Below are 19,069 nucleotides of genomic sequence, written 5' to 3' on the forward strand. Positions count from 1 at the left end.
TAGAGACAGTGATACTGAAATAGGCTCCGGGGAACTATCAAAGTACAGCACACAATAAGTTATAAAGACAGTGATACTGAAATAGGCCCCGGGGAACTATCAAAGTACGGCACACAATAAGTCATAGAGACAGTGATACTGACATAGGCCCCGGGGAACTATCAAAGTACAGCACACAATAAGTTATAAAGACTGATATACTGAAATAGGCCCCTGGGAACTATCAAAGTACAGCACACAATAAGTCATAAAGACTGATATACTGAAATAGGCCCCGGGGAACTATCAAAGTACAGCACACAATAAGTCATAAAGACTGATATACTGAAATAGGCCCCGGGGAACTATCAAAGTACAGCACACAATAAGTCATAGAGACAGTGATACTGAAATAGGCTCCGGGGAATTATCAATGTCCATCAAAAAGTATCAAAAACATAAAGAAGAAAACTCATGCTTCCGGGAAGAACCTCACACACAACACACCACAAATTTGTTGTTACTGAAAGATCCTAGAGTGAATTTTCATGTTTTTTAAACATTTACCCTCGACTGAAAAACTAATAAAGATGTTTTTTAGCACAAACTTTTCGGCACAAAAGGAACTTTCCTTGAGTTGTGGTGTATTCATGTCTACCTTGAGTTGTGGTGTATTCATGTCTACCTTGAGTTGTGATGTATTCATGTCTACCTTGAGTTGTGGTGTATTCATACATACCTTGAGTTGTGTATTCATACTTACCTTGAGTTGTGGTGTATTCATGTCTACCTTGAGTTGTTGTGTATTCATACATACCTTGAGTTGTGGTGTATTCATACTTACCTTGAGTTGTGGTGTATTCATACTTACCTTGAGTTGTGGTGTATTCATGTCTACCTTGAGTTGTGGTGTATTCATGTCTACCTTGAGTTGTGGTGTATTCATACTTACCTTGAGTTGTGGTGTATTCATACATACCTTGAGTTGTGGTGTATTCATACTTACCTTGAGTTGTGGTGTATTCATACTTACCTTGAGTTGTGGTGTATTCATGTCTACCTTGAGTTGTGGTGTATTCATACTTACCTTGAGTTGTGGTGTATTCATGTCTACCTTGAGTTGTGGTGTATTCATACTTACCTTGAGTTGTGATGTATTCATGCTTACCTTGAGTTGTGATGTATTCATACATACCTTGAGTTGTGGTGTATTCATACTTACCTTGAGTTGTGGTGTATTCATGTCTACCTTGAGTTGTGGTGTATTCATACTTACCTTGAGTTGTGATGTATTCATGCTTACCTTGAGTTGTGATGTATTCATACATACCTTGAGTTGTGGTGTATTCATGCTTACCTTGAGTTGTGATGTATTCATGTCTACCTTGAGTTGTGGTGTATTCATGTCTACCTTGAGTTGTGGTGTATTCATACATACCTTGAGTTGTGGTGTATTCATGTCTACCTTGAGTTGTGGTGTATTCATACTTACCTTGAGTTGTGATGTATTCATACTTACCTTGAGTTGTGGTGTATTCATACTTACCTTGAGTTGTGGTGTATTCATGTCTACCTTGAGTTGTGGTGTATTCATACTTACCTTGAGTTGTGATGTTTTCATACTTACCTTGAGTTGTGGTGTATTCATACTTACCTTGAGTTGTGGTGTATTCATACTTACCTTGAGTTGTGGTGTATTCATGTCTACCTTGAGTTGTGATGTATTCATACTTATCTTGAGTTGTGGTGTATTCATGTCTACCTTGAGTTGTGGTGTATTCATACTTACCTTGAGTTGTGGTGTATTCATGTCTACCTTGAGTTGTGGTGTATTCATACTTACCTTGAGTTGTGATGTTTTCATACTTACCTTGAGTTGTGGTGTATTCATACTTACCTTGAGTTGTGGTGTATTCATACTTACCTTGAGTTGTGGTGTATTCATACTTACCTTGAGTTGTGGTGTATTCATGTCTACCTTGAGTTGTGGTGTATTCATACTTACCTTGAGTTGTGGTGTATTCATGTCTACCTTGAGTTGTGATGTATTCATACTTACCTTGAGTTGTGGTGTATTCATACTTACCTTGAGTTGTGGTGTATTCATGTCTACCTTGAGTTGTGGTGTATTCATACTTACCTTGAGTTGTGGTGTATTCATACATACCTTGAGTTGTGGTGTATTCATGTCTACCTTGAGTTGTGGTGTATTCATACATACCTTGAGTTGTGGTGTATTCATACTTACCTTGAGTTGTGGTGTATTCATGTCTACCTTGAGTTGTGGTGTATTCATACATACCTTGAGTTGTGGTGTATTCATGCTATCATACTGTGGCATGGGTGTAAATGGGGAGGGTGGTACCCAATGTACAGCAGCCTTCTGTCGACTAGAGACGGTCGGCGTCTTAAATGACTGAAGATAAACATAGATAAGTATCAAAATCTCCTTTTCTTACTAGTGTAGGAGTCAATTCTTTCCCCCTATAAAAGTTTCCCCAGGGAAAGAATGGGCTAGTCAAAAGTTTCCCCACTACCAAATTTAATAGAGGGGAAAGAATGGGCTAGCCAAAAATTTCCCTGCTAGCTGATAGGGAGGAAAGAATGGGCTAGCTGATTCTTTCCCCGGGGGGGGGGGGGGGGGGGGAGAATTCGCTAGCTGATTGTTCCCCCCCCCCCCCCGGGGAAAGAATCAGCTAGCCCATTCTTTCCTCCCTATCAGCTAGCAGGGAAATTTTTGGCTAGCCCATTCTTTCCCCTCTATTAAATTTGGTAGTGGGGAAACTTTTGACTAGCCCATTCTTTTCCCCCTATCAGCTTTGGAGATGGGTAAACTTTTGGCTAGCCCTTTCTTTCCCCCCCTATCAGCTATGTTAGCGGGGAAATTTTTGGCTAGCCCATTCTTTCCCCTCTATTAAATTTGGTAGTGGGGAAACTTTTGACTAGCCCATTCTTTCCCCCCTTATCAGCTTTGGAGATGGGGTAACTTTTGGCTAGCCCATTCTTTCCCCCCTATCAGCTTTGGAGATGGGGACATTTTTCGTTTCTCAGATTTCTTCTTGTTTGGATCTTTGTTGAAATTACACTGTTTGGGTACTCCCCTTTACTAACATACAGCAGGATTTCATCACATGGAACATCATCCATGGTTGCATTGGAAATGAGAACTTTCACTATCTCTGGTACATTTTTCAATATGGACCTATTGGACCCATTTGACAATATACACACATTGACACTGAAACCTTACAGTAAATAAACAGGAAACTCGATCATTGGTGACTGGGACATGAAATTGTTAAGAAAACATCTCTGTCAGACATGTTGCATTCACACCATTGTACCTGCCAGACTCAGTTATTTTTTTCATGACACTAATTATCAAATAATTTTTGCATTATATTCTTTGGAATCCATAGTTTACACATTGATATATTATGAATTTTCTATATTTCATATATGCATGAACACTTTTTATGCCTGTGACACATAAAATAAATGCTTGAAACATAATATTTTTATAATAATTATTATAATATTAGTATGTACATATTGAATAATAATTAATTCTTCACAATTATTTCTCATATTTGGAAATGAATATGTATGTATGGATGGATGGATGGATGGATGGATGGATGGATGTGATGGTTTTCTCTTCTTTTTTTTTCTTTTTGTTTACTCATCATCTCCATTAACTACTGTTATATCTATTTTTCATTTTTCTACTTATTTATATATTTAATTTTTGTTAACTTTTTCTCTTCTCTGTTATACATTCTCTTCAATAAATTATTATTTTGTCCGTACCTCATTAAAGCATGAAGGCAATATAGAAAAAGTTTTTTTTTTAACAAGATGTAGGTTGAAGCCCAAAAAATGTAAGAAATTGTAACACATTTAATTTTTTTGCCATTTTTCTATACAACTTACATGTCAACACTCTAACAGCATACAGTAATTCGCTAAGTAGTAATTCTTAAAACTTGTTGTTAAGGGTAATGTAAAGTCATTGTATTTGAAATTTCAAACAATGATAACTTTGTGAATACATTAACAAATTAATCATGTCATAATTGTCAAAATGTTCTGTTAATTTTCTCTTTATATATCAGTAGTTTAATTTCATCAATAAGTCACCATTGCAAAGTTCCATCAGTCATGAGGGGCTTATATGGAAGGGTATAGAAAATGCACAGCCTGTTCATTATGAAAAAGATAGGTTTACATAGCATGTCATGGTCATTTTCCAATTACTCTCACCAATGGACTTAGCCATAATTGTTTATTACCAAGATTATGGAATTGCAAATAGCTACTTTTGTCTCTTCAGCCTGATGGGTTAATTTCTGCAAATACACATATAACATAGATAGAGTTTCCACAATGAGTGTCAATTGTTTATCATGTTTACCTGACTGGAGGCTAAAGCTCACAGTTATGGAAAATAGGAAGATTAACTAACAAGAGTTAGAGGGGGGAAAGAATGGGCTAGCCAAAAGATTCCTCATCACCACAGCTGATAGGGGAAAGAATTGGCTAGTGAAAAGTTATAACATATTAAGCACATGACTGCATGACCAACCAGCATGAAACCCACTCCCATCTCAAATTAAAACAAGTACTACTTATTTTATTTTCATGTTTACATTTATTTTTTTTATTGATATAAACATATTTACCAGTATGGACAGAGGAAACAGCTATTTTATTTCAAAATGTACAAGGGAATTTAAAACCATTATTACTGTTTTATTTTCATCTAAAAATAAAACACCCATAAAGTTTTGGAAAAAAAAGTATGAAACAAAATAATCAGGATTATCCCAGAGGAATACTGATTATATGTGACCTCAGTGACCTCAGTGACAAGTTACCACACTACCAGAGGCAAAAGTTTCCCAATCTCCAAAGCTGATAGGGGGGAAAGAAAGGGCTAGCCAAAAGTTTACCCATCTCCAAAGCTGATAGGGGGGGGGAAAGAATGGGCTTGCCAAAAGTTTCCCCATCTCCAAAGCTGATAGGGGGGGGAAAGAATGGGCTAGCTGATTCTTTCCCCAGGGGAGGGGGGGGGGGGGGGGGGGGGGGGGGGGGGGGGGGGATATCACAAACTGTGAAGGGGGGAGGGGTGGGGTATCACAAACTATGTAGGGGAGTATTAACAATCCAGCCTTATCCTAACTATCTAGACCCATCACCAGTGTGGTTCTATCCCTCAGCTCCCTGGGCTGATTCAAGCTAATTTATCCCTTTAACGGCAGTAACCTGTCTGATAAACTGACCATTGTAGCTTGACCATCTGCTTCCTTGTTGACCAACACATTGGAGGCATGATCTTCTCCCCACATAACAATGTTGTCACTATCTGTTCTTTGAGATGCGTCTTTTAAATGTTTTGGAGCTTTTTCTAGGTGTCGCTGAAGCTTGGGTGTCTGATCAGCAGGGGATCCGTGAATCCTAGAGTTTGTCTGAAAGAAGGAATCCATTATACAATGTCTCTGTACATTAACAGTTTGTATATATACAATGTATCTGTACATTAACAGTTGGTGTATATACAATGTATCTGAACATTAACAGTTTGTATATATACAATGTATCTGTACATTAACAGTTTGTGTATATATACAATGTATCTGTACATTAACAGTTTGTGTATACAATGTATCTGTACATTAACAGTTTGTGTATATATACAATGTATCTGTACATTAACAGTTTGTGTATATATACAATGTATCTGTACATTAACAGTTTGTGTATATACAATGTATCTGTACATTAACAGTTTGTGTATATATACAATGTATCTGTACATTAACAGTTTGTGTATATAATGTATCTGTACATTAACAGTTTGTGTATATACAATGTATCTGTACATTAACAGTTTGTGTATACAATGTATCTGTACATTAACAGTTTGTGTATATATATAATGTATCTGTACATTAACAGTTTGTATATATACAATGTATCTGTACATTAACAGTTTGTATATATACAATGTATCTGTACATTAACAGTTTGTATATATACAATGTATCTGTACATTAACAGTTTGTATATATACAATGTATCTGTACATTAACAGTTTGTGTATATATACAATGTATCTGTACATAAGCAGTTAAATGAATTTGAGTTAATGGTAACAAACTTCATCTGTGAAAATTCAAAATGGCTGCTTGTGAGTCATTTTGTTTTCCCATTTGTCTCAAAATATCATAACTGTAGACCGTTAGAAACCTTATTGAAAAAGACCCATTAAACACTTCCTGAGAAATAGCGGTAACATACTTGAACCTGTCAAAATTCAAAATGGTTATCTGTCAGCCATTGTTGTTCGTTCAGTCTCAACATTCGATATGCACAATTTCAACCATATATATGGGGAACCTAACATGATTATAGTACTTCCTGAGAAACAGCAGTAAATAACTTCAACCTTTCAAATACAAAATGGCCATCTTGTTTTCCAATCAGTCTCAAAATTCAATATGCGTAACTAGGTACCAATGGGAACCTACATATGAGATTTGAAAAAAAATTATTAAACACTTGCTTAGAAATAGCAGCAATAAGGATGTTTAAGGCCGGACAACAGGTCCTGGATGAACAGAAGGACAGGCAACGGACCATGGACAAAGGGCGATTTGAAAAGCCTAAAATCAGATGATGGGGGACTAAAAATGTTGGGATAGTTTAAAGATGGCAGCAGATTCAGAGGCTCAAAGGGAGGCTTTCAAATATGTTTTTCTTTTTTATCTCAAGTTAGCCCTTAAATGTATTAGTCAATGTGTAAGAGATCAGTGTCCAGAAGGCGGATATTTGCTGACTCTGTGTCTGTATTAAGGGTTAAGTAGTGATAAAGAGAAATTAACCAACATCGATCAACATGTCTGTGAGCTCCCCTTTCAGTCCCTGTATCTGCAGCCATATAGACTGTCCCAACAGTCCTTGCCTTACAGTACGGTGAACCAAGATACACAAGGTCCTAATATTGGGTCTGTCATGGTACGGTGAACCAAGATATACAAGGTCCTAATATTGGGTCTGTGATGGTACGGTGAACCAAGATACACAAGGTCCTAATATTGGGTCTGTGATGGTACGGTGAACCAAGATATACAAGGTCCTAATATTGGGTCTGTGATGGTACGGTGAACAAGATACACAAGGTCCTAATATTGGGTCTGTCATGGTACGGTGAACCAAGATACACAAGGTCCTAATATTGGGTCTGTCATGGTACGGTGAACCAAGATACACAAGGTCCTAATATTGGGTCTGTCATGGTATGGTGAACCAAGATACACAAGGTCCTAATATTGGGTCTGTCTTGATACGGTGAACCAAGATACACAAGGTCCTAATTTTGGGTCTGTCTTGGTACGGTGAACTGAGATACACAAGGTCCTAATTTTGGGTCTGTCATGGTACAGTGAACCAAGATATACAAGGTCCTAATATTGGGTCTGTCATGGTACGGTGAACCAAGATACACAAGGTCCTAATATTGGGTCTGTGATGGTACGGTGAACCAAGATACACAAGGTCCTAATATTGGGTCTGTCATGGTACGGTGAACCAAGATACACAAGATCCTAATATTGGGTCTGTCTTGGTACGGTGAACCAAGATACACAAGGTCCTAATATTGGGTCTGTGATGGTACGGTGAACCAAGATACACAAGGTCCTAATATTGGGTCTGTCATGGTACGGTGAACCAAGATACACAAAGTCCTAATATTGGGTCTGTCATGGTACGGTGAACCAAGATACACAAAGTCCTAATATTGGGTCTGTCATGGTACGGTGAACCAAGATACACAAGGTCCTAATATTGGGTCTGTGATGGTCGGTGAACCAAGATTCACAAGGACCTAATATTGGGTCTGTCATGTTATGGTGAACAAGATAAACAAGGTCCTAATATTGGGTCTGTGATGGTACGGTGAACCAAGATACACAAGGTCCTAATATTGGGTCTGTCATGGTATGGTGAACCAAGATACACAAGGTCCTAATATTGGGTCTGTCATGGTACGATGAACCAAGATACACATGGTCCTAATATTGGGTCTGTGATAGTACGGTGAAGCAAGAGAAACAAGGTCCTAATATTGGGTCTGTCATGGTACGGTGAACTGAGATACACAAGGTCCTAATATTGGGTCTGTCATGGTACGGTGAACCAAGATAAACAAGGTCCTAATATTGGGTCTGTCATGGTACGGTGAACCAAAATACACAAGGTCCTAATATTGGGTCTGTCATGGTACAGTGAACCAAGATATACAAGGTCCTAATATTGGGTCTGTCATGGTACGGTGAACCAAGATACACAAGGTCCTAATATTGGGTCTGTGATGGTACAGTGAACCAAGATACACAAGATCCTAATATTGGGTCTGTGATGGTACGGTGAACCAAGATACACAAGGTCCTAATATTGGGTCTGTGATGGTACGGTGAACCAAGATACACAAGGTCCTAATATTGGGTCTGTCATGGTACAGTGAACCAAGATACACAAGATCCTAATATTGGGTCTGTCATGGTACAGTGAACCAAGATACACAAGGTCCTAATATTGGGTCTGTCATGGTACAGTGAACCAAGATACACAATATCCTAATATTGGGTCTGTCATGGTACAGTGAACCAAGATACACAAGGTCCTAATATTGGGTCTGTCATGGTATGGTGAACCAAGATACACAAGGTCCTAATATTGGGTCTGTCATGGTTTGGTGAACCAAGATACACATGGTCCTAATATTGGGTCTGTGATAGTACGGTGAAGCAAGATAAACAAGGTCCTAATATTGGGTCTGTGATGGTACGGTGAACTGAGATACACAAGGTCCTAATATTGGGTCTGTCATGGTACGGTGAACCAAGATACACAAGGTCCTAATATTGGGTCTGTCATGGTACGGTGAACCAAGATACACAAAGTCCTAATATTGGGTCTGTCATGGTACGGTGAACCAAGATACACAAAGTCCTAATATTGGGTCTGTCATGGTACGGTGAACCAAGATACACAAGGTCCTAATATTGGGTCTGTCATGGTACGGTGAACCAAGATTCACAAGGTCCTCATATTGGGTCTGTCATGGTACGGTGAACCAAGATACATAAGGTCCTAATATTGGGCCTGTCATGGTACGGTGAACCAAGATACACAAGGTCCTAATATTGGGTCTGTGATGGTACGGTGAACCAAGATACACATGGTCCTAATATTGGGTCTGTGATAGTACGGTGAAGCAAGATAAACAAGGTCCTAATATTGGGTCTGTCATGGTACGGTGAACTGAGATACACAAGGTCCTAATATTGGGTCTGTCATGGTATGGTGAACCAAGATACACAAGGTCCTAATATTGGGTCTGTCATGGTTTGGTGAACCAAGATACACATGGTCCTAATATTGGGTCTGTGATAGTACGGTGAAGCAAGATAAACAAGGTCCTAATATTGGGTCTGTGATGGTACGGTGAACTGAGATACACAAGGTCCTAATTTTGGGTCTGTCATGGTACAGTGAACCAAGATATACAAGGTCCTAATATTGGGTCTGTGATGGTACAGTGAACCAAGATACACAAGATCCTAATATTGGGTCTGTGATGGTACGGTGAACCAAGATACACAAGGTCCTAATATTGGGTCTGTCTTGGTACGGTGAACCAAGATACACAAGGTCCTAATATTGGGTCTGTCATGGTATGGTGAACCAAGATACACATGGTCCTAATATTGGGTCTGTGATAGTACGGTGAAGCAAGATAAACAAGGTCCTAATTTTGGGTCTGTCTTGGTACGGTGAACCAAGATACACAAGGTCCTAATATTGGGTCTGTCATTGTACGGTGAACCAAGATACACAAGGTCCTAATATTGGGTCTGTCATGGTACGGTGAACCAAGATACACAAGGTCCTAATATTGAGTCTGTGATGGTACGGTGAACCAAGATTCACAAGGACCTAATATTGGGTCTGTCATGTTATGGTGAACCAAGATACACAAGGTCCTAATATTGGGTCTGTCATGGTTTGGTGAACCAAGATACACATGGTCCTAATATTGGGTCTGTGATAGTACGGTGAAGCAAGATAAACAAGGTCCTAATATTGGGTCTGTCATGGTACGGTGAACTGAGATACACAAGGTCCTAATTTTGGGTCTGTCATGGTACAGTGAACCAAGATATACAAGGTCCTAATATTGGGTCTGTCATGGTACGGTGAACCAAGATACACAAGGTCCTAATATTGGGTCTGTGATGGTACGGTGAACCAAGATACACAAGGTCCTAATATTGGGCCTGTCATGGTACGGTGAACCAAGATACACAAGGTCCTAATATTGGGTCTGTGATGGTACAGTGAACCAAGATACACAAGATCCTAATATTGGGTCTGTCATGGTATGGTGAACCAAGATACACATGGTCCTAATATTGGGTCTGTGATAGTACGGTGAAGCAAGATAAACAAGATCCTAATATTGGGTCTGTCTTGGTACGGTGAACCAAGATACACAAGATCCTAATTTTGGGTCTGTCTTGGTACGGTGAACCAAGATACACAAGGTCCTAATATTGGGTCTGTCATTGTACGGTGAACCAAGATACACAAGGTCCTAATATTGGGTCTGTCATGGTACAGTGAACTGAGATACACAAGGTCCTAATATTGGGTCTGTCATGGTATGGTGAACCAAGATACACAAGGTCCTAATATTGGGTCTATCATGGTTTGGTGAACCAAGATACACATGGTCCTAATATTGGGTCTGTGATAGTACGGTGAAGCAAGATAAACAAGGTCCTAATATTGGGTCTGTCATGGTACGGTGAACCAAGATATACAAGGTCCTAATATTGGGTCTGTGATGGTACAGTGAACCAAGATACACAAGATCCTAATATTGGGTCTATGATGGTACGGTGAACCAAGATACACAAGGTCCTAATATTGGGTCTGTCTTGGTACGGTGAACCAAGATACACAAGGTCCTAATATTGGGTCTGTCATGGTATGGTGAACCAAGATACACATGGTCCTAATATTGGGTCTGTGATAGTACGGTGAAGCAAGATAAACAAGGTCCTAATTTTGGGTCTGTCTTGGTACGGTGAACCAAGATACACAAGGTCCTAATATTGGGTCTGTCATTGTACGGTGAACCAAGATACACAAGGTCCTAATATTGGGTCTGTCATGGTACGGTGAACCAAGATACACAAGGTCCTAATATTGAGTCTGTGATGGTACGGTGAACCAAGATTCACAAGGACCTAATATTGGGTCTGTCATGTTATGGTGAACAAGATAAACAAGGTCCTAATATTGGGTCTGTCATGGTACGGTGAACCAAGATACACAAGGTCCTAATATTGGGTCTGTCATGGTTTGGTGAACCAAGATACACATGGTCCTAATATTGGGTCTGTGATAGTACGGTGAAGCAAGATAAACAAGGTCCTAATATTGGGTCTGTCATGGTATGGTGAACCAAGATACACAAGGTCCTAATATTGGGTCTGTCATGGTTTGGTGAACCAAGATACACATGGTCCTAATATTGGGTCTGTGATAGTACGGTGAAGCAAGATAAACAAGGTCCTAATATTGGGTCTGTCATGGTACGGTGAACTGAGATACACAAGGTCCTAATTTTGGGTCTGTCATGGTACAGTAAACCAAGATATACAAGGTCCTAATATTGGGTCTGTCATGGTACGGTGAACCAAGATACACAAGGTCCTAATATTGGGTCTGTGATGGTACGGTGAACCAAGATACACAAGGTCCTAATATTGGGCCTGTCATGGTACGGTGAACCAAGATACACAAGGTCCTAATATTGGGTCTGTGATGGTACAGTGAACCAAGATACACAAGATCCTAATATTGGGTCTGTCATGGTATGGTGAACCAAGATACACATGGTCCTAATATTGGGTCTGTGATAGTACGGTGAAGCAAGATAAACAAGATCCTAATATTGGGTCTGTCTTGGTATGGTGAACCAAGATACACAAGATCCTAATTTTGGGTCTGTCTTGGTACGGTGAACCAAGATACACAAGGTCCTAATATTGGGTCTGTCATTGTACGGTGAACCAAGATACACAAGGTCCTAATATTGGGTCTGTCATGGTACGGTGAACCAAGATACACAAGGTCCTAATATTGAGTCTGTGATGGTACGGTGAACCAAGATACACAAGATCCTAATATTGGGTCTGTCATGGTATGGTGAACCAAGATACACATGGTCCTAATATTGGGTCTGTGATAGTACGGTGAAGCAAGATAAACAAGATCCTAATATTGGGTCTGTCTTGGTACGGTGAACCAAGATACACAAGATCCTAATTTTGGGTCTGTCTTGGTACGGTGAACCAAGATACACAAGGTCCTAATATTGGGTCTGTCATTGTACGGTGAACCAAGATACACAAGGTCCTAATATTGGGTCTGTCATGGTACGGTGAACCAAGATACACAAGGTCCTAATATTGAGTCTGTGATGGTACGGTGAACCAAGATTCACAAGGACCTAATATTGGGTCTGTCATGTTATGGTGAACAAGATAAACAAGGTCCTAATATTGGGTCTGTGATGGTACGGTGAACCAAGATACACAAGGTCCTAATATTGGGTCTGTCATGGTACGGTGAACCAAGATACACAAAGTCCTAATATTGGGTCTGGCATGGTACGGTGAACCAAGATACACAAAGTCCTAATATTGGGTCTGTCATGGTACGGTGAACCAAGATACACAAGGTCCTAATATTGGGTCTGTCATGGTACGGTGAACCAAGATTCACAAGGTCCTAATATTGGGTCTGTCATGGTACGGTGAACCAAGATACACAAAGTCCTAATATTGGGTCTGTCATGTTATGGTGAACAAGATACACAAAGTCCTAATATTGGGTCTGTCATGGTACGGTGAACCAAGATACACAAGGTCCTCATATTGGGTCTGTCATGGTACGGTGAACCAAGATACATAAGGTCCTAATATTGGGCCTGTCATGGTACGGTGAACCAAGATACACAAGGTCCTAATATTGGGTCTGTCATGGTACGGTGAACCAAGATACACATGGTCCTAATATTGGGTCTGTGATAGTACGGTGAAGCAAGATACACAAGGTCCTAATATTGGGTCTGTCATGGTTTGGTGAACCAAGATACACATGGTCCTAATATTGGGTCTGTGATAGTACGGTGAAGCAAGATAAACAAGGTCCTAATATTGGGTCTGTGATGGTACGGTGAACTGAGATACACAAGGTCCTAATTTTGGGTCTGTCATGGTACAGTGAACCAAGATATACAAGGTCCTAATATTGGGTCTGTGATGGTACAGTGAACCAAGATACACAAGATCCTAATATTGGGTCTGTGATGGTACGGTGAACCAAGATACACAAGGTCCTAATATTGGGTCTGTCTTGGTACGGTGAACCAAGATACACAAGGTCCTAATATTGGGTCTGTCATGGTATGGTGAACCAAGATACACATGGTCCTAATATTGGGTCTGTGATAGTACGGTGAAGCAAGATAAACAAGGTCCTAATTTTGGGTCTGTCTTGGTACGGTGAACCAAGATACACAAGGTCCTAATATTGGGTCTGTCATGGTATGGTGAACCAAGATACACATGGTCCTAATATTGGGTCTGTGATAGTACGGTGAACCAAGATACACAAGGTCCTAATATTGGGTCTGTCATGGTATGGTGAACCAAGATACACAAGGTCCTAATATTGGGTCTGTCATGGTTTGGTGAACCAAGATACACATGGTCCTAATATTGGGTCTGTGATAGTACGGTGAAGCAAGATAAACAAGGTCCTAATATTGGGTCTGTCATGGTACGGTGAACTGAGATACACAAGGTCCTAATTTTGGGTCTGTCATGGTACAGTGAACCAAGATATACAAGGTCCTAATATTGGGTCTGTCATGGTACGGTGAACCAAGATACACAAGGTCCTAATATTGGGTCTGTGATGGTACGGTGAACCAAGATACACAAGGTCCTAATATTGGGCCTGTCATGGTACGGTGAACCAAGATACACAAGGTCCTAATATTGGGTCAGTGATGGTACAGTGAACCAAGATACACAAGATCCTAATATTGGGTCTGTCATGGTACAGTGAACCAAGATACACAAGGTCCTAATATTGGGTCTGTCATGGTTTGGTGAACCAAGATACACATGGTCCTAATATTGGGATTGGGTCTGTGATGGCTGGACAGCTGGGTACGCCACACCACAGCATGAGCTCACTAGGCCAATGGGCAGGTTAGTTAACAATAATCATCACAATATCAACAATAATATTGTGTACAGAAATTTACAACTTAACATGAGGCCCAGTGGGCCTGCATCACTTACATGGATATTTCAGTAATCATGGCAAAATAATTAATTTAATATACATAAGTAATATTACAATTATTTTCCTACTTTTTTTTTGCTGCCTCTTCCAACAATGGTTCCATCCAAATGTACATGTGGATCAAATCCTGTCATTCTTCAACAATAAGAAGGATGTTAGTTTATCTTTATTCCTTCTTTTTTTTTTCCTTCTTATATTTTTTTTTTTTTTGCAATATTTTGCCTATTGGGACCCGACTCCAGCCCAAAGGGAGCCTCACCCTCCATTTATACAATATTAGATCTACTTTGCCACATAATTCCCTTAGGGCATACAATGTCTATATAACCCTACTTCACCAAGCAGGAATACAACAAGGTTTCACATTGAAGAAGATTTTCTCAAAACAAAAGAAATACTGACCTTTGGATTACTCTCATCCTGGTCAAAGGAGGAGTTATGTCCCGAGGGAGTCACTGGGGGGATGTAACTAGTTCCTCCAAACCCTGCTCCGCTGTCATCAAAGTCGTCCCACACATCCCTTGGGATCGATACATCTGAAACACATTACATTATTGTCCTAGCCACACTCTTCCTTATTTCAACAAATAATATTTGTAGACACTGTAAATGATTTTTTTGCAATACATTGTAAGTTTGTTAAAATCATTTGGTCACAATATTTATAACACAAACAAGATGCCCAATGGGCCTGAATTGCTCACCTACTTCTTAAGCAACTTTGAGGTTGATCTAGGTCATTTATATGCAGATACTAATTAATGATGTTTACGATTATTAAATTATCAGAGAAGGGTAGCTAGGTTTATTCACGTAAATTGTTTGAGCCTTCATTCAAGCATACTATTGACCAAATATTAGCATATTTCAAGGTCATGCATTTGAACAAACTTGGTAGCCCATCATCCTAGCATGCTACAGACCCAATATCAAGTCCCTGGGCCTCTTGTTTATTGAGAAGTTGTTCAAAGATTTTAGCATATTTGACCCCCGTGACCTATAATGAAGGTAAACTTCACTCATTTGAGCAAACTTGGTACCCATTCATCCCAGCATGCTACAGACCTAATATTGGGTCTCTGGGCCACTTGGTTAACGAGAATAAATTGTTAAAAGGTAAAATTGACGAGGGACGCCGTACCACTGCATAAGCTCACTTGTCCTTTTGGCAGGTGAGCTAACAATTCCCAATATAAAGTCTCTTGGTTTTTGAGAAGTTGTTTAAAAGAAAAACTACTCACATTGTCATAAGCTCGCTTGCCCTTTGGCCAGGTGAGCTTAATATCAGAACTTTAATCAGTTTTAATCAATCCTAAGTTATAACAGGGCTACTAACCTAGATCGATGTTCGAACTGATCCCTTTTATATCATGGTTATTTTCCTGAGAATTTTTGACAGGTGATGCCTCAATCCACATAGCCTTGTTTTCTGAGCTATCTGTTGAAGTTCTTTCTCCCTGTGATAGGTCTGTGTTCCTTCTAAGTTTTCCTTTTGGTGAAAGATTCTGTATTTTCGGGGGACTGGTGGTAACTTGTATGAAGCATTTTTTCTTTGTCTTTCCCTGAAATATGGGTGATCCCTGAGATGTTTGGTGAAGATTACCCCCAATACACTCTACATCACAGATGGCAGTAGGTTTATAGGGGTCACCAGGTTGTTGAGAGTCACTGGGATTTAAATGTTTATCATGAATAAATAATGTCCGTGTGGCACTGTTCTGTTGATATGAATGAGTGCTGGCCTCAATCCTTTCTGGGGAATCTGTTTTCCTTTTCTTGTTACAGGGAGATGGGCTTCCAAACAAATCTAACCCTGAAGTATTAGCAGTTGGGGACGACTTAAACACAACCACTGGTGATTTGGTTTTGCTTGTTCTTGCAGATCTTGTTCGTTTTCTAGATGGTGAGGATAATGAAAGAAAGCTACATGAAGCCTCCTCCTCCTCAATCAGATCTGGACTGAGTCTAGAGCTGGCAGGAGAACTATCATCAGAATGCTGGAATGTTTTTGCCGGAGAAGATTCCGATCTCTCCAATTCTTCCTTCCAGGAAACATCTGAATTGTTGTCAAATAAACGAGTGTTATTTCTACTTATAAGGAGCCGAGATTTATCCTGTACTAGCTGTGGAGAGTAATGTCCAGTATCGTTTCTGTCATCATAACCTAATTTGAGATTTTGATCATCATTTATTTCATTGTCACTTTCATCACTGCAGATGATGAGTGTATCCTCCTTCACTTCTGTCGTTATTTCTCCGGTAAATTTGTTATTGTTCTCGATCATCTTACGTGTCGTTATTTCTCCGGTAAATTTGTTATCGGTCTCGATCATCTTACGTGTCGTTATTTCTCCGGTAAATTTGTTATCGGTCTCGATCATCTTACCTGTATTATAAGACTGACCTAAGGATTCATCATTCTCATCAACAGGAGATTGACTAGAGCTATCACTAAACACTGCCAATTCATCGTTTTCAAATATCAAACTCCTGCTCTTGTTCTTAGCGAATTTAGTCTTATTATCACGGACTATGTCAAAACTTCCTTCTTTCTGTCCATCACAGGCCGTGTGAAAACTTCCTTCTTTCTGTCCATCACAGGCCGTGTGAAAACTTCCTTCTTTCTGTCCATCACAGGCCGTGTGAAAACTTCCTTCTTTCTGTCCATCACAGGCCGTGTCAAAACTTCTTTCTGTTTGTACCTCACAAGTCATGTCAAAACTTTCATCTTGGAAGAAATTGTTTATTTCCTGTTGAAGTTTGTTTTCTTTCATATCCAAATTGTCTCCCTCGTCTCCACATACAGGCCGACTTTGTATTCGGAGATCTTTGATATGAAGTGTATGTTTCTCTCCATCTTCTGCTCCATCTGAATGTTTGTTTATGATATGTAGCATCTGTGGAGACCGTACATCATCACAGCCTCCATCACTTTTATAAGGACTCCCCTCAGATGAGGTTTCTTGAGGACCAACCTCTGTGTTGTCATCATCTTCTCCCCAAACATCTTTTAAAAGTTTGTCTACACCTGATTGGTGGTTATTTATAGCATCAAGGTCACTGTTCTGGTCATCAGGTGATTTTTTCATTTCATTTGAAGTTTGTGCTAGAGCTTCTTCACATATATTTGTTAGTTCATCCAGGTGCAGTCTGAATAAAAAATAAAAGCAAAAGTCAGACATCAAAGGCCCTGTTAACAGAATTTAGCACAACCGTCTATCCCTTTTATAAACAATACACATAGCCAATACTTAAGAGCACATTACAATGCACCATCCATGAAGTCACATGTCAAATTTCAATGGTAAACCAAACTACATCACACCCTCAACAATGTCACATGTTAAATTTTGATGTCATACCTTTATGATAGACAAGGTCTGACCACGTTATATAAATGTGTCATACCTGACTCACGTTATATAAATGTGTCGTACCTGACTCACGTTATATAAATGTGTCGTACCTGACTCACGTTATAAATGTGTTGTACCTGACTCACGTTATATAAATGTGTCGTACCTGACTCACGTTATAAATGTGTCGTACCTGACTCACGTTATATAATGTGTCGTACCCTGACTCACGTATATAAATGTGTTTTTTACCTGACTCCCGTTATATAAATGTCTCGTACCTGACTCACGTTATATAAATGTGTTGTACCTGACTCACGTTATAAATGTGTCGTACCTGCCTGCACGTTTATAATAATGTGTCGTACCTGACTCACGTTATAAATGTGGTCATACCTGACTCACGTTATATAAATGTGTCGTACTGACATTTATATAAATGGTTGTACTGACTCACGTTTATATAAATGTGTTCGTACCTGACTCACGTTCTATATAAATGTGTCGTTACCTGACTCACAGTATATAAATGTTTGTCATACCTGACTCACGTTATATAAATGTGTCGTACCTGACTCACGTTATATAAATGTGTCGTACCTGACTCACGTTATATAAATGTGTCATACCTAACTCACGTTATATAAATGTGTCGTACCTGACTCACGTTATATAAATGTGTCATACCTAACTCACGTTATATAAATGTGTCGTACCTGACTCACGTTATATAAATGTGTCATACCTAACTCACGTTATATAAATGTGTCGTACCTGACTCACGTTATAAATGTGTCGTACCCGACTCACGTTATATAAATGTGTCGTACCTGACTCACGTTATATAAATGTGTCATACCTGACTCACGTTATATAAATGTGTCATACCTGACTCACGTTATATAAATGTGTTGTACCTGACTCACGTTATAAATGTGTCGTACCTGACTCACGTTATAAATGTGTCGTACCTGACTCACGTTATATAAATGTGTCGTACCTGACTCACGTTATAAATGTGTCGTACCTGACTGACGTTATAAATGTGTCGTACCTGACTCACGTTATATAAATGTGTCGTACCTGACTCACGTTATATAAATGTGTCGTACCTGACTCACGTTATATAAATGTGTCGTACCTGACTCACGTTATATAAATGTGTCGTACCTGACTCACGTTATATAAATGTGTCGTACCTGACTCACGTTATATAAATGTGTCGTACCTGACTCACGTTATATAAATGTGTCGTACCTGACTCACGTTATAAATGTGTT

The 19,069-nt window shown here is 39.4% G+C and overlaps 1 protein-coding gene across 1 annotated transcript in view; it reads right to left on the bottom strand.

Annotated features, from left to right (window-relative positions):
* Window positions 1-19,069, bottom strand: part of LOC117329918 — a 141,071-nt gene that overhangs the window by 46,864 nt on the left and 75,138 nt on the right. The window contains exons 14-17 of the mRNA XM_033888151.1: window positions 15,770-17,583; window positions 14,836-14,969; window positions 5,262-5,447; window positions 2,282-2,395 (exon numbers count right to left, since the gene is read on the bottom strand). Coding sequence (XP_033744042.1) covers window positions 2,282-2,395; window positions 5,262-5,447; window positions 14,836-14,969; window positions 15,770-17,583 — 2,248 coding nt within the window. The remainder of the gene's footprint in view (window positions 1-2,281; window positions 2,396-5,261; window positions 5,448-14,835; window positions 14,970-15,769; window positions 17,584-19,069) is intronic.

Source organism: Pecten maximus, chromosome 6, assembly GCF_902652985.1.
Source record: "Pecten maximus chromosome 6, xPecMax1.1, whole genome shotgun sequence".
Taxonomy (NCBI): Eukaryota; Metazoa; Mollusca; class Bivalvia; order Pectinida; family Pectinidae; genus Pecten; species Pecten maximus.